Below are 16,759 nucleotides of genomic sequence, written 5' to 3'. Positions count from 1 at the left end.
AATGTTTTAACAATTCTTTTTTTTTTAAGCTTGCCTTCAATTGCCCCTCCCTGTTGCACACAACAAGCTTCCACAAGGAGATTTATGGCTGATTTAAGATACAATTGTCAACGCTGTTACTTTATTTGGCATTTAATAGACGCTATAGTGAGAAACTAATGATATGGGAAAAAAATCCATCATTCATATCTCTATTCCTGTTTCCATTGATCATCCTTGAGATGTTTCTACAACTTGATTGGAGTCCACCTGTGATAAATTAAATTGTTAGGACATGATTTGGAAAGGCACACACCTGTCTTTACAAGGTCCCACAGTTGACGGAGCAAAAACCAAGCCATGAGGTCGAAGAATAGACAACCATCTCTGCAGCACTCCACCAATCAGGCATTTTATGGTAGAGTGGCCAGACGGTGGCCACTCCTCAGTAAAAGGCACAACAGCCCGCTTGGAGTTTGCCAAGAGGTACGTAAAGGACTCTGACCATGAGAAACAAGATTCTCTGGTCAAACCAAGATTGAACTCTTGGGAGTCACATTTGAAATTCACTGCTTGACTGAGGGACCTTACAGATAATTGTATGTGTAGGGTACAGAGATGAGGTAGTCATTCAGAAGCCATGTTAAACACTATTATTGCACACAGAGTGAGTCCATACAACTTATTATGTGATTTGTTAAGGAAATGTTTACTCCTGAACTTACTTAGGCTTACCATAACAAATGGGTTGAATACTTATTGAGTTAAGACATTTCAGCTTTTCATTTTATATTAATTTTGTAAGTCTAAAACATAATTCCACTTTGACATTATGGGGTATTGTGTTTAGGCCAGTGACAAAAAAACATCTACATTTCATCCATTTCAAATTCAAGCTGTAACACAACAACATTTGGGAAAAGTCAAGAGGTTGTGAATATTTTCAGAAGGCACATAACCAGGAGCCATAGCTCTGACGACCACAACCACATCAAACATACCTGCAGAGAGAGATGGAGAGAGGGAGGACAGAGGGAGAAGTGTAGATATAGAGGGAGGACAGAGTGAGAAGCGTAGATATAGAGGGAGGACAGAGTGAGAAGCGTAGATAGAGAGAGGGAGGACAGAGGGAGAAGCGTAGATAGAGAGAGGGAGGACAGAGAGAGAAGCGTAGATAGAGAGAGGGAGGACAGAGGGAGAAGCGTAGATAGAGAGAGGGAGGACAGAGAGAGAAGCGTAGATAGAGAGAGGGAGGACAGAGGGAGAAGCGTAGATAGAGAGAGGGAGGACAGAGAGAGAAGCGTAGATAGAGAGAGGGAGGACAGAGGGAGAAGCGTAGATAGAGAGAGGGAGGACAGAGAGAGAAGCGTAGATAGAGAGAGGGAGGACAGAGGGAGAAGCGTAGATAGAGAGAGGGAGGACAGAGGGAGGAGAGTAGATAGAGAGAGGGAGGACAGAGGGAGAAGCGTAGATAGAGAGAGGGAGGACAGAGGGAGGAGAGTAGATAGAGAGAGGGAGGACAGAGGGAGGAGAGTAGATAGAGAGAGGGAGGACAGAGGGAGAAGCGTAGATAGAGAGAGGGAGGACAGAGGGAGGAGAGTAGATAGAGAGAGGGAGGACAGAGGGAGGAGAGTAGATAGAGAGAGGGAGGACAGAGGGAGAAGCGTAGATAGAGAGAGGGAGGCAGAGGGAGAAGCGTAGATAGAGAGAGGGAGGACAGAGGGAGGAGAGTAGATAGAGAGAGGGAGGACAGAGGGAGAAGCGTAGATATAGAGGGAGGACAGAGGGAGAAGCGTAGATAGAGAGAGGGAGGACAGAGGGAGAAGCGTAGATAGAGAGAGGGAGGACAGAGGGAGAAGCGTAGATAGAGAGAGGGAGGACAGAGGGAGAAGCGTAGATAGAGAGAGGGAGGACAGAGGGAGGAGCGTAGATAGAGAGAGGGAGGACAGAGGGAGAAGCGTAGATAGAGAGAGGGAGGACAGAGGGAGGAGAGTAGATAGAGAGAGGGAGGACAGAGGGAGAAGAGTAGATAGAGGAGAGAAAAGTGTAGTTGGAAGTATAGTCCGCTTGTACCCACCATGGTCGTGGATTCAATGCCAACAGGGGACAAGTATGAAAATGGATACACTCACAAAAACTAAGTCACAAAAATGGTATATATACACCTTCATGTACATACAGTGCATTTGGAAAGTATTCAGAACCCTTGACTTTTTCCACATTTTGTTGAGTTACAGCCTTATTCTAAAAAAGAAATAAACAAATAAATATCATCAATCTACACACACGTTTTTAGAAATCCAATTCTTAACTGTAGATCTTCTCAAGGTCTGTCAGGTTGGATGGGGAGCGTTGCTGCACAGCTGTTTTCAGGTCTCTCCAGAGATGTTCGGTCTGGTCTCTGGCTGGGCCACTCAAGGACGTTCAGAAACTTGTCCCGAAGCCACTCCTGTGTTGTCTTGGCTGTGCGGTTAGAGTCGTTGTTCTTGGAAGGTGAACCTTCGCCCCTGTCTGAGAACCTGCTCCAGAGTGCTCAGGACTTCATCAAGGATCTCTCTGTACTTTGCTCCGTTCATCTTTGCCTCGATCCTGACTAGTCTCCCAGTCCCTGCCGCTGAAACACATCCCCCACAGCATGATGCTGCCACCACCATGCTTCACCGTAGGGATTGTGTCAGGTTTCCTTCCTCCAGATGTGATGCTTGGCATTCAGGCCAAAGAGTTCAATCTTGGTTTCATTAGACCAGAGAATCTTGTTTCTCATGGTCTGAGAGTCTTTTGGTGCCTTTTGGCAAACTCCAAGCGGGCTGTCATGTGCCTTATACTGAGGAGTGGCTTCCGTCTGGCCACTCTATCATAAAGGCCTGATTGGTGGAGTGCTGCAGAGATGGTTGTCCTTCTGGAAAGTTCCCCCATCTTCACAGAGGAACTCTAGAGCTCTGTCAGAGTGACCATTGGGTTCTTAGTCACCTCCCTGACTGTTGTAACTTTAATGGGTTACAGAGTTAATGTTTAAGTTAATTCATTGAGCTGTATCTAAAGATATTTTCATTAGAATTTGTGTGTTGGAGATTGAGAGAACTACATACATATTTTGTTGTATTGGTTAGTATTGGATTACGCTTTTGACTGCAAGTTCCAGAATGCCTTGCGACAGGAGGTAGAGAGAGATCGCGCCAGTTATGTCAAGTGATTATCCTGATTTTTTGCTAGCAACTTACTTTTATTGTTTGTAGAATCTAAAGTTGTTAAATGTAACGTGAACCAATGTTATTACTAAAATAAGCTTTCATTTCAAACCCAACATCCCGAGTCATTACTTTGAAGATAGTTATATTCTATACTGACCAAGGCCCTTCTCCCCCGATTGTTCAGTTTGGCCGGGCGGTCAGCTCTAGGAAGTCTTGGTGGTTACAAACTTCTTCTATTTAAGAATGACGGAGGCCACTGTGTTATTGGGGACCTTCAATGCTGCAGAAATGTTTTGGTACCCTTCCCCAGATCTGTGCCTCGATACAATCCAGTCTTGGGTGTCTACGGACAATTCCTTCGACCTCATGGCTTGGTTTTTGCTCTTTCCAAACTATGTCGAATTAATTCTATTTACCACCGGTGGAGTCCAATCAAGTTGTAGAAACATTTCAAGGATGATCAATTTAAACAGGATTCACCTGAGCTCAATTTCAAGTCTCATAGTAAAGGATCTGAATAGTTATTTAAAAAAGGTATTTGTTTATGTTTAATAAATGTGCAAACATTTCTAAAAACCTGTTTTCGCTTTATCATTATGGGGTATTGTATATAGATTGCTTAGGAAAAAGCATATTTTATTAATTTTAGAATAAGGCTGTAACGTAACAAAATGTGGGAAAAGTCAAGGGGTCTGAATACTTCCCGAAGGCCACTAGAGGTTTTTACAATTGACGACATCCGTAACTAGTCCAACATTTGGCAAAGTCTGATTTCTTATTGTCTTAACCCACCACCTCCACCACTATAAGCTGAGCTTCTAAGTCGGTTTTTCTTCACCTCACACATTGCGAACAAAGTCCTTTTTTATTTTTACATCCATTGCGAATGATGGTGCCTCAGTTAAAAAATGTAATAATTAAAACACTCCTGGCCTCAATAACCATCAAACCTCTGTGTGAAAGAGCAAAATATCAGGATCTGATGATCCCATATATCCAGCGAAGAAAAAAAACACAGCTCTCTGTCCCGAGGGGAAACTCCGAGGGCCTGGAATAGGCTTAGGGATACGTTGCAAATTCGCTAGCTACAACTTCAGGCCAGACCCAGTTGATGATTTCGCTAGCTACAACTTCAGGCCGGACCCAGTTGATGATTTCGCTAGCTACAACTTCAGGCCGGACCCAGTTGATGATTTCGCTAGCTACAACTTCAGGCCGGACCCAGTTGATGATTTCGCTAGCTACAACTTCAGGCCGGACCCAGTTGATGATTTCGCTAGCTACAACTTCAGGCCGGACCCAGTTGATGATTTCGCTAGCTACAACTTCAGGCCGGACCCAGTTGATGATTTGATACAATGTTACACTTCACTAGCAATAGCTCAAATCAAAAGGGAATGGCAGTGATGCGGAGTAGAGATACGAATGTGTTTGAAAGAAACAGAATTTTTAATCAGGATATTTTCCTACTGTTTTTATTTGGTTCGGCATTAAGCCTACAGGTATGTATTTTTACTGAGTTGATGATAGACAGCCTTATAGGCCTATAACTTCCATCTTTTCGTTCTATGCGCTCATTTCTTAGCCGCCAATGGATCACGGTGTATCAATGAGTCCGTAAAGCTGGTGCTCTCGTCCTTAGTTGAATTTTTATCATTTTACTTCAGATTTTTAAGATTAACCACGTGACAATTATTTAGAGAAAATAAAATGTTTATTTAAATGAAACTTTCACTAAAAAAAAAATGTGCATATAAAATTTTTTATCCTTAACTGTGATGCAGATTGGTAGAAATGGTAGATGCAGGCCCTGCATCCGTAACTAGCGGTTTCCCTGTTAGCAGGCAGGGGTTTTGCACGCGCATCGCCCTTGTGCCGCAATGTTTGCAAACACAGAAAGGGGCTTATAGGGAATGAAATGCCATTTCAGACATTCAACAGTGCAAGGTGCCATACCCGACCCACCATGTGATCTGATGGCGAAAAATTCCTGGTCATGTGTTTGGTTTATATATCTTCTTTAAATAAAGCTAGAAGGATTTGTATTCTTTCCACAATCATCTACTGTCATTGTCCTGCAGGGTTTTTGAATAAGCAGTATGCACGCACACACACACACACACGTAATCACGCTGTACCCACACTACACTCCGACAGGACTCAGAAGTACTAAAATGACTTTATTACAGTCGATTCTTTGTCCAGTAGCCCTCTTCCAACAAAAACAGTAATTACAAAACATTACATTTGTCCCCTAAAACTTTGTTTCTCAACTTCTTTTATACATTTTAAATCACTTTATTTTTCTGTAATTTATAGGTTTTCTTTTATGTAATCTTTCAGACATCTTTTTTTTGCACAATCTATACAGTTTAACATAGGTTACATGGGAATGGGTACTGTAACTCAACCTGGGAAAACAAAACAAATGAAGAGGAATACTGATCAAACAGACTGTACAGAGATGCAATCCTGCCACCCCAAGGATGAATCTCTTATTTAAATCTGACCATTCAAAGTAGATCTCATCATAATATGGCTAATCGAAATGAGATCAATCAATGTAGATAAAACCAACCATTAATCTCAATAAGATAAATAAAAACACCAACAGAAAATAAAAAAACATTAAAAGGGAGGAGGTGAAGGTAGAAGAGTTTGGGGAGAGACCTGAAGGTTATTTTCAGAAAGGATGAGTGTGAAAGAAAGAAGATTGAGAATAGTTCACAGGTCAGTGGAGAATCTGAACTGGTGGAGACAACGGAACTCAATGGGCTCCAACGGAATTCAATGGGCTCCAACGGAACTCAACGGGCTCCAACGGAACTCAACGGGCTCCAACGGAACTCAACGGGCTCCAACGGAACTCAACGGGCTCCAACGGAACTCAACGGGCTCCAACGGAACTCAACGGGCTCCAACGGAACTCAACGGGCTCCAACGGAACTCAACGGAACTCAATGGGCTCCAACGGAACTCAACGGGCTCCAACGGAACTCAACGGAACTCAATGGGCTCCAACGGAACTCAATGGGCTCCAACGGAACTCAATGGGCTCCAACGGAACTCAACGGGCTCCAACGGAACTCAACGGGCTCCAACGGAACTCAACGGCTCCAACGGAACTCAACGGAACTCAATGGGCTCCAACGGAACTCAATGGGCTCCAACGGAACTCAATGGGCTCCAACGGAACTCAATGGGCTCCAACGGAACTCAATAGAACCCAATAGAACTGCTCCAGAACCACACCTTTTGTGTGTACAAGGTATGTTGTTGACTATGTTTTCGTATTCATTGTCTTGTTTAATACCATTGTTAGAGACCGTGTCAGTTATCACAGTGGTTTGTGACTTCACAATACAAGCACTTCATTTGTCTTGACTTTGAATTGCTTTTCTTTGTTTTAAATTATTTTTTTATTCTAAATGTACAATATTAACATTTTATCCAATACATCCCACATGAAATCGACGTTAAATCGACTATATATATATATATATATATATATTTTATATATATATCATTATTTTACCACACCTCCCCCACCTTTATATATATATACACACATATACGCTCGTCACTTCTCCCCCACCTTATCACCTTTATATATATATACACTTTAATTCAGACATCAATATTCTCCTATACGCTCCTTCCCTGGGGGGTAGGTGGGTCTGTCTGAGGAGGGAATCGGAGGGTGGCCCGGTGGGGAGGAAGTGGTAGGGGGGCGGTAACGACAGGGGGTGAGCTTGAGCTGGGGGAGGGGGGCAGGAGCATTGCAGGGGCGACAGCAGCTTCGCCACCCACCCAAAACGACATTCAGCAGTCATAAACCAATACCTACAGTGTAATGTAACCAAACTCCATTATACTTCCACCATTCTATAACTTCCTCACTCTCTTTTCAAACATTCCGTAAAACCCCTCACTGCGAATTCTCTTCCTATTTAGTAATCCCAAAATCCTCACTTCCACCCATCTTCCTTAATCACTTTAACTTGGCCTGAACCTCCTATACTAGTTCTATACACCCCCCCCCCCTTTCATATCAGTCTGATTATCAACACCAGCAGGCCCATAGGTGGGGGGCCAGGGGGGGAGGGCTTGTTGAGGGGTGGAGATGAAAGGAAAAGGAGAGTGAGGAAAGGTAAGAGAGAGAGAGAGACAGAGAGATGGTGAAAAGGTGAGAGATGGTGAAAAGGTGAGAGATGGTGAAAAGGTGAGAGAGAAAGATGGTGAAAAGGTGAGAGAGAGATGGTGAAAAGGTGAGAGATGGTGAAAAGGTGAGAGAGATGGTGAAAAGGTAAAAGACAGAGAGAGATGGTGAAAAGGTGAGAGAGAGAGATGGTGAAAAGGTGAGAGAGAGATGGTGAAAAGGTGAGAGAGATGGTGAAAAGGTGAGAGAGAGATGGTGAAAAGGTGAGAGATGGTGAAAAGGTGAGAGAGAGAGATGGTGAAAAGGTGAGAGAGAGAGATGGTGAAAAGGTGAGAGATGGTGAAAAGGTGAGAGAGAGAGATGGTGAAAAGGTGAGAGAGAGAGAGATGGTGAATTTGGATAATTTGAGATCCATTATGGTAAAGTGTGTGTTGTTGATGTGGACATTAAAGAAGTGTGTGTTGTTGATGTGGACATTAAAGAAGTGTGTACAGTAACTGCTAGTATCCCTGTAAAGTCACACGACCGTGGCAAAGTGCTGTTGCCATGGGATCAAAATGCCCGCCCAGACCAGAGACTGACAGGGACGTGGACCTATGAGAGCAGAGCATCGCACAGACTGACCATCCTATTGGCTATAACTGACACACAGGAAGCTGTGGAAATTAACAGTGAACCCTGAGAAGCCTGTAGGCCTTTTGGCTGACACCTACGTAGACAGAGGGCCATGATTTAAACCAAATGTTTAGTGCTGGGTTGGAACAAAAGCCTGCACTGACCACTTCTGGCCAACATGGATATTATAGAGAAGGGCCTCTTCTCTTTGGCATCTCTACATGAGTGGGTTTCCGTTACAGCCACTCAGTTTAGGACAAGCATAGAACTCAATAACACACTTCACCAGTCTGTCTGTATCTCAAATTGCACCCTATTCATTCCTCCATGTAGTGCACTAGTACAACTACTCCCTATTAAAACAGACGTTCTGATATCCTGTTAGTTCTGTATCTCCTTCCTTCCTCCACTGACTGACAACCTTCCTACAACGTTCCTCTTCCTACGTCGTTTCTGTGTCGCATTTAAAAAATAAAAATAAAAACCTGTTTCAGGAAATCTCAAAATGTGTTTGATCTCACTGTTGGCAACTGTAATAGATATTCAGCCTCAAAACAAATAGTAACCCAGAAGTATGTGGTGTTTTATCAGTGGTCACTCTCCTGCCGTACCATTGCTATAAGGAGTTTATTAGCATCGTGACATGTGTGACTGCATTATCTTCTATCAATGACAACTTCCTGTGTTACTGTGTTAGACCATCTTAAATTAATGGATTGGCAAAAGGTAAAATGCTTTAAACGGGCTTGTTTAAAGTGACTACGAGTGTATAGGTCTATGGCAAACAGACTACGAGTGTGTAGGTCTATGGCAAACAGACTACGAGTGTGTAGGTCTATGGCAAACAGACTACGAGTGTGTAGGTCTATGGCAAACAGACTACGTGTGTAGGTCTATGGCAAACAGACTACGAGTGTGTAGGTCTATGGCAAACAGACTACGAGTGTGTAGGTCTATGGCAAACAGACTACGAGTGTGTAGGTCTATGGCAAACAACATGAGGAGACTGGCACGGTTTGACATTATTAGACTATGGCACATCTACATTATAACATGGCTGGGTTACTGTATTCCAACATGGCTGGGTTACTGTATTCCAACATGGCTGGGTTACTGTATTCCAACATGGCTGGGTTACTGTATTCCAACATGGCTGGGTTACTGTATTCCAACATGGCTGGGTTACTGTATTCCAACATGGCTGGGTTACTGTATTCCAACATGGCTGGGTTACTGTATTCTAACATGTAACATGGCTGGGTTACTGTATTCTAACATGGCTGGGTTACTGTATTCCACTGTCTCCTGTCAGTCTATACTATCAGTATTGAAGAGAAGATGAGAGAGAGGAAGAGAGAGAGGAACAGATTGGGGAGGAAGGGATACTGGTTTCCCCTATGACCCCGAACCTAGGGTGCTGTTTTCAATGTGTATGCTAGCCGTGTGCGTGCGCAAGTTGTGTGTGTGTGTGTGTAAGTGTGTGTGTGCACATGTTTGTACGTTTGTGGAAGACCAGCATCCCTGTGTGATTATGGTTTGGTCAGGTGCATTTTAATATTTATTTATCCTTTATTTAACTAGGCAAGTCAGTTAAGAACAAATTCTTATTTACAATGACGGCCTACCGGGGAACAGTTAACTGCCTTGTTCAGGGGCAGAACGACAGATTGTTTTACCTTGTCAGCTCGGGGATTCGATCCAGCAACCTTTCGGTTACTGGCCCAACGCTCTAACCACTAGGCTACCTGCCGCCCCCAAATCACAAGTGTGTGTCTTCAGTGTGTGTGTGTGTGTCTTCAGTGTGTGTGTGTGTGTGTGTCTTCAGTGTGTGTGTGTGTGTGTGTGTGTGTCTTCAGTGTGTTGTGTGTGTGTGTGTGTCTTCAGTGTGTGTGTGTGTTTGTGTGTGTGTCTTCAGGTGTGTGGTGTGTGTGGTGTGTGTGGTCTTCAGTGTGTGTGTGTGTGTCTTCAGTGTGTGTGTGTCTTCTGTGTGTGTGTGTGTCTTCAGTGTGTGTGTGTGTGTGTGTGTGTCTTCAGTGTGTGTGTGTGTGTGTGTGTGTGTGTGTCTTCAGTGTGTGTGTGTGTGTCTTCAGTGTGTGTGTGTCTTCAGTGTGTGTGTGTGTGTGTGTGTGTGTGTGTGTCTCTTCAGTGTGTGTGTGTGTGTGTGTGTCTTTCAGTGTGTGTGTGTGTGTCTTCAGTGTGTGTGTGTGTGTGTGTGTGTGTCTTCAGTGTGTGTGTGTCTTCAGTGTGTGTGTGTGTGTGTGTGTGTGTGTGTGTCTTCAGTGTGTGTGTCTTCAGTGTGTGTGTGTGTGTGTGTGTGTGTGTGTCTTCAGTGTGTGTGTCTTCAGTGTGTGTGTGTGTGTTCAGTGTGTGTGTGTGTGTGTGTGTGTCTTCAGTGTGTGTGTGTGTGTCTTCAGTGTGTGTGTGTGTGTGTGTGTGTCTTCAGTGTGTGTGTGTGTCTTCAGTGTGTGTGTGTGTGTGTGTGTGTGTGTCTTCAGTGTGTGTGTGTGTGTGTGTGTCTTCAGTGTGTGTGTGTGTGTGTCTTCAGTGTGTGTGTGTGTGTGTGTGTGTGTGTGTGTGTCTTCAGTGTGTGGTGTGTGTGTGTGTGTGTGTGTGTGTGTCTTCAGTGTGTGTGTGTCTTCAGTGTGTGTGTGTGTGTGTGTGTGTCTTCAGTGTGTGTGTGTGTCTTCAGTGTGTGTGTGTGTGTGTGTCTTCAGTGTGTGTGTGTCTTCAGTGTGTGTGTGTCTTCAGTGTGTGTGTGTGTGTGTGTGTGTGTCTTCAGTGTGTGTGTGTGTGTGTGTGTGTGTGTGTCTTCAGTGTGTGTGTGTGTGTGTGTGTGTGTGTGTGTGTCTTCAGTGTGTGTGTGTCTTCAGTGTGTGTATCTAGGTGTATGACAGGTGTGTCTTCAGTGTGTGTGTGTCTTCAGTGTGTGTGTGTCTTCAGTGTGTGTGTGTGTGTCTTCAGTGTGTGTGTGTGTGTGTCTTCAGTGTGTGTGTGTGTGTGTGTGTGTCTTCAGTGTGTGTGTGTGTGTGTGTCTTCAGTGTGTGTGTGTGTGTGTCTTCAGTGTGTGTGTTTCTTCAGTGTGTGTGTCTTCAGTGTGTGTGTGTCTTCAGTGTGTGTGTGTGTGTGTGTCTTCAGTGTGTGTGTGTGTGTCTTCAGTGTGTGTGTGTGTGTGTCTTCAGTGTGTGTGTGTGTGTGTCTTCAGTGTGTGTGTGTGTGTGTCTTCAGTGTGTGTGTGTCTTCAGTGTGTGTGTGTGTCTTCAGTGTGTGTGTGTGTGTGTGTGTGTCTTCAGTGTGTGTGTGTGTGTGTGTGTGTGTGTGTGTGTCTTCAGTGTGTGTCTTCAGTGTGTGTATCTAGGTGTAGGACAGGTGTGTGTGTGTGTGTATCTAGGTGTATGACAGGTGTGTGTGTGTGTATGTATCTAGGTGTATGACAGGTGTGTGTGTGTGTATGTATCTAGGTGTATGACAGGTGTGTGTGTGTGTCTTCAGTATGTGTGTGTCTTCCGTGTGTGTGTGTGTGTGTGTGTGTGTGTGTGTGTGTGTGTGTGTGTGTGTGTATCTAGGTGTATGACAGGTGTGATCCGTTGGAGATCTGGGAGGTGATGCTGGCGCTCCTGCTCATGCCCTGTTCGCTCCGCCCACCTCCCGACGTCGACGCCCTCCTCATAACCTGGGGGCTGTTCCTGACCCCGCCCACGCCCCCCCCACTCCCCCTCTGACTCCCCCCTCCAGAGGGCTGGTGCAGGCTCCAGGGAGGGGGGCCCCCAGCCAGCACAGGGTGACCCCACGGCTGCTGGGAGCTCGACCCCCCCTGGTGATGGCTGTGACCGTGCTGAGACTCTCCAGATCCCCCCGGGCTGCCGTGTGCGTCTGAGCCCTGCAGGTTGGACAGGACCACGTTGCTGAACCCAAGTCTCATGGACTCTGAGTCGAAAGCCTCCATCTCTCTGGCCTGGCGCTCCAACAGAGACCTGATCCGCTCCACACGCTCGTTCTGCAGAGACAACATCTCCTCTTCAATCTGGAGACACACACACACACACAGTCAGATACACACACGAACACACACACACCGAGAGAGATGGGAGGGGGGGAGAAACAGTCAGATACACACACGAACACACACACACCGAGAGAGATGGGAGGGGGGAGAAACAGTCAGATACACATACGAACACACACACTGCCCTCCCCCACCTCTCTACTCCCTCCCCTCCCTCCCCTCCAGTCTCTCTACCTTGTGTTCCAGTAGAGCCCTGCGGAGCGACACTCTCTACTCCCTCCCCTCCAGTCACTCTACCTTGTGTTCCAGTAGAGCCCTGCGGAGCGACACTCTCTACTCCCTCCCCTCCAGTCACTCTACCTTGTGTTCCAGTAGAGCCCTGCGGAGCGACACTCTCTACTCCCTCCCCTCCCTCCCCTCCAGTCCCTCTACCTTGTGTTCCAGCAGAGCCCTGCGGAGCGACACTCTCTACTCCCTCCCCTCCAGTCTCTCTACCTTGTGTTCCAGTAGAGCCCTGCGGAGCGACACTCTCTACTCCCTCCCCTCCCTCCCCTCCAGTCCCTCTACCTTGTGTTCCAGCAGAGCCCTGCGGAGCGACTCTCTCTACTCCCTCCCCTCCAGTCCCTCTACCTTGTGTTCCAGTAGAGCCCTGCGGAGCGACACTCTCTACTCCCTCCCCTCCAGTCCCGCTACCTTGTGTTCCAGTAGAGCCCTGCGGAGCGACACTCTCTACTCCCTCCCCTCCAGTCCCTCTACCTTGTGTTCCAGCAGAGCGACACTCTCTGCTCCCTCCCCTCCAGTCCCTCTACCTTGTGTTCCAGCAGAGCCCTGCGGAGCGACTCTCTCTACTCCCTCCCCTCCAGTCCCTCTACCTTGTGTTCCAGTAGAGCCCTGCGGAGCGACACTCTACTCCCTCCCCTCCCTCCCCTCCAGTCCCTCTACCTTGTGTTCCAGTAGAGCCCTGCGGAGCGACACTCTCTACTCCCTCCCCTCCCTCCCCTCCAGTCCCTCTACCTTGTGTTCCAGCAGAGCCCTGCGGAGCGACACTCTCTGCTCCCTCCCCTCCAGTCCCTCTACCTTGTGTTCCAGCAGAGCCCTGCGGAGCGACTCTCTCTACTCCCTCCCCTCCAGTCCCTCTACCTTGTGTTCCAGTAGAGCCCTGCGGAGCGACACTCTCTACTCCCTCCCCTCCAGTCCCTCTACCTTGTGTTCCAGTAGAGCCCTGCGGAGCGACACTCTCTACTCCCTCCCCTCCCTCCCCTCCAGTCCCTCTACCTTGTGTTCCAGCAGAGCCCTGCGGAGCGACACTCTCTACTCCCTCCCCTCCAGTCCCTCTACCTTGTGTTCCAGCAGAGCCCTGCGGAGCGACACTCTCTACTCCCTCCCCTCCAGTCTCTCTACCTTGTGTTCCAGCAGAGCCCTGCGGAGCGACTCTCTACTCCCTCCCCTCCAGTCCCTCTACCTTGTGTTCCAGTAGAGCCCTGCGGAGCGACACTCTACTCCCTCCCCTCCCTCCCCTCCAGTCCCTCTACCTTGTGTTCCAGTAGAGCCCTGCGGAGCGACACTCTCTACTCCCTCCCCTCCCTCCCCTCCAGTCCCTCTACCTTGTGTTCCAGTAGAGCCCTGCGGAGCGACACTCTCTACTCCCTCCCCTCCCTCCCCTCCAGTCCCTCTACCTTGTGTTCCAGCAGAGCCCTGCGGAGCGACACTCTCTACTCCCTCCCCTCCAGTCCCTCTACCTTGTGTTCCAGCAGAGCCCTGCGGAGCGACACTCTCTACTCCCTCCCCTCCAGTCCCTCTACCTTGTGTTCCAGTAGAGCCCTGCGGAGCGACACTCTCTGCTCCCTCCCCTCCAGTCCCTCTACCTTGTGTTCCAGCAGAGCCCTGCGGAGCGACACTCTCTACTCCCTCCCCTCCCTCCCCTCCAGTCCCTCTACCTTGTGTTCCAGCAGAGCCCTGCGGAGCGACACTCTCTACTCCCTCCCCTCCCTCCCCTCCAGTCCCTCTACCTTGTGTTCCAGCAGAGCCCTGCGGAGCGACACTCTCTACTCCCTCCCCTCCAGTCCCTCTACCTTGTGTTCCAGTAGAGCCCTGCGGAGCGACACTCTCTGCTCCCTCCCCTCCAGTCCCTCTACCTTGTGTTCCAGTAGAGCCCTGCGGAGCGACACTCTCTACTCCCTCCCCTCCAGTCCCTCTACCTTGTGTTCCAGCAGAGCCCTGCGGAGCGACACTCTCTACTCCCTCCCCTCCAGTCCCTCTACCTTGTGTTCCAGCAGAGCCCTGCGGAGCGACACTCTCTACTCCCTCCCCTCCAGTCCCTCTACCTTGTGTTCCAGTAGAGCCCTGCGGAGCGACACTCTCTGCTCCCTCCCCTCCAGTCCCTCTACCTTGTGTTCCAGCAGAGCCCTGCGGAGCGACACTCTCTACTCCCTCCCCTCCCTCCCCTCCAGTCCCTCTACCTTGTGTTCCAGCAGAGCCCTGCGGAGCGACACTCTCTACTCCCTCCCCTCCAGTCCCTCTACCTTGTGTTCCAGTAGAGCCCTGCGGAGCGACACTCTCTACTCCCTCCCCTCCAGTCCCTCTACCTTGTGTTCCAGTAGAGCCCTGCGGAGCGACACTCTCTGCTCCCTCCCCTCCAGTCCCTCTACCTTGTGTTCCAGTAGAGCCCTGCGGAGCGACACTCTACTCCCTCCCCTCCCTCCCCTCCAGTCCCTCTACCTTGTGTTCCAGTAGGGCCCTGCGGAGCGACACTCTCTACTCCCTCCCCTCCCCTCCAGTCCCTCTACCTTGTGTTCCAGTAGAGCCCTGCGGAGCGACACTCTCTACTCCCTCCCCTCCCTCCCCTCCAGTCCCTCTACCTTGTGTTCCAGCAGAGCCCTGCGGAGCGACACTCTCTACTCCCTCCCCTCCAGTCCCTCTACCTTGTGTTCCAGCAGAGCCCTGCGGAGCGACACTCTCTACTCCCTCCCCTCCAGTCCCTCTACCTTGTGTTCCAGTAGAGCCCTGCGGAGCGACACTCTCTGCTCCCTCCCCTCCAGTCCCTCTACCTTGTGTGCCAGTAGAGCCCTGCGGAGCGACACTCTCTACTCCCTCCCCTCCCTCCCCTCCAGTCCCTCTACCTTGTGTTCCAGCAGAGCCCTGCGGAGCGACACTCTCTACTCCCTCCCCTCCAGTCTCTCTACCTTGTGTTCCAGCAGAGCCCTGCGGAGCGACTCTCTCTACTCCCTCCCCTCCAGTCCCTCTACCTTGTGTTCCAGTAGAGCCCTGCGGAGCGACACTCTACTCCCTCCCCTCCAGTCCCTCTACCTTGTGTTCCAGTAGAGCCCTGCGGAGCGACACTCTCTACTCCCTCCCCTCCCTCCCCTCCAGTCCCTCTACCTTGTGTTCCAGCAGAGCCCTGCGGAGCGACACTCTCTACTCCCTCCCCTCCAGTCCCTCTACCTTGTGTTCCAGCAGAGCCCTGCGGAGCGACACTCTCTACTCCCTCCCCTCCAGTCCCTCTACCTTGTGTTCCAGTAGAGCCCTGCGGAGCGACACTCTCTGCTCCCTCCCCTCCAGTCCCTCTACCTTGTGTTCCAGTAGAGCCCTGCGGAGCGACACTCTCTGCTCCCTCCCCTCCAGTCCCTCTACCTTGTGTTCCAGCAGAGCCCTGCGGAGCGACACTCTCTACTCCCTCCCCTCCAGTCCCTCTACCTTGTGTTCCAGCAGAGCCCTGCGGAGCGACACTCTCTACTCCCTCCCCTCCAGTCCCTCTACCTTGTGTTCCAGTAGAGCCCTGCGGAGCGACACTCTCTGCTCCCTCCCCTCCAGTCCCTCTACCTTGTGTTCCAGTAGAGCCCTGCGGAGCGACACTCTCTACTCCCTCCCCTCCCTCCCCTCCAGTCCCTCTACCTTGTGTTCCAGCAGAGCCCTGCGGAGCGACACTCTCTACTCCCTCCCCTCCAGTCCCTCTACCTTGTGTTCCAGCAGCGCCCTGCGGAGCGACACTCTCTACTTCCCTCCCCTCCAGTCCCTCTACCTTGTGTTCCAGTAGAGCCCTGCGGAGCGACACTCTACTCCCTCCCCTCCCTCCCCTCCAGTCCCTCTACCTTGTGTTCCAGTAGAGCCCTGCGGAGCGACACTCTCTACTCCCTCCCCTCCAGTCCCTCTACCTTGTGTTCCAGCAGAGCCCTGCGGAGCGACACTCTCTACTCCCTCCCCTCCAGTCCCTCTACCTTGTGTTCCAGCAGAGCCCTGCGGAGCGACACTCTCTACTCCCTCCCCTCCAGTCCCTCTACCTTGTGTTCCAGTAGAGCCCTGCGGAGCGACACTCTCTGCTCCCTCCCCTCCAGTCCCTCTACCTTGTGTTCCAGTAGAGCCTGCGGAGCGACACTCTCTGCTCCTCCCCTCCAGTCCCTCTACCTTGTGTTCCAGTAGAGCCCTGCGGAGCGACACTCTCTACTCCCTCCCCTCCCTCCCCTCCAGTCCCTCTACCTTGTGTTCCAGCAGAGCCCTGCGGAGCGACACTCTCTGCTCCAGGTCCTTCCTCTCTCTGTCGTGCTGGGCGTCTGTCTGCATCTTGATTTTACTCTGGTAGGCGTTCAGCAGCTCCAACTCCTGCTGCAGCTGCTGCCTCAGCACCTGACACTCCCCTTCCTGGGCCTCGTCCAAACGCAGCTGGAGAGGGACAGAGGGATGAAATAGAGAGGCAGGGGTGGGAAGAGAGGGAGGGAGGGAATAGAGAGGCAGGGGGAGGGAAGAGAGGGAGGGAGGGAATAGAGAGGCAGGGGGAGGGAGGGATTGAGCCTGTTTGCCTGTGTGTGGTATCAGAGT

The 16,759-nt window shown here is 49.6% G+C and overlaps 1 protein-coding gene and 1 long non-coding RNA gene across 2 annotated transcripts in view; both read right to left on the bottom strand.

The window, feature by feature from the left end:
• Positions 1 to 11,450: 11,450 nt before the first annotated feature.
• Positions 11,451 to 16,759, bottom strand: part of LOC115153858 (serine/threonine-protein kinase TAO1-B) — a 47,376-nt gene continuing 42,067 nt past the window's right edge. Inside the window, exons 20-21 of the mRNA XM_029699478.1 lie at positions 16,421 to 16,603; positions 11,451 to 11,965 (exon numbers count right to left, since the gene is read on the bottom strand). Coding sequence (XP_029555338.1) covers positions 11,504 to 11,965; positions 16,421 to 16,603 — 645 coding nt within the window. The 3' untranslated portion in view covers positions 11,451 to 11,503. The remainder of the gene's footprint in view (positions 11,966 to 16,420; positions 16,604 to 16,759) is intronic.
• Positions 12,468 to 12,844, bottom strand: LOC115153859 (uncharacterized). The gene is made up of 3 exons (XR_003867775.1): positions 12,757 to 12,844; positions 12,641 to 12,703; positions 12,468 to 12,514 (listed from the first exon to the last, which is right to left on the bottom strand). It is a non-coding gene; the product is annotated as an uncharacterized LOC115153859 (long non-coding RNA).

Source organism: Salmo trutta, chromosome 19, assembly GCF_901001165.1.
Source record: "Salmo trutta chromosome 19, fSalTru1.1, whole genome shotgun sequence".
Lineage (NCBI taxonomy): Eukaryota > Metazoa > Chordata > Actinopteri > Salmoniformes > Salmonidae > Salmo > Salmo trutta.
The sequence above is the reverse complement of the archived record's forward strand: the minus strand, read 5'-3'. Positions and strand labels throughout refer to the sequence as shown.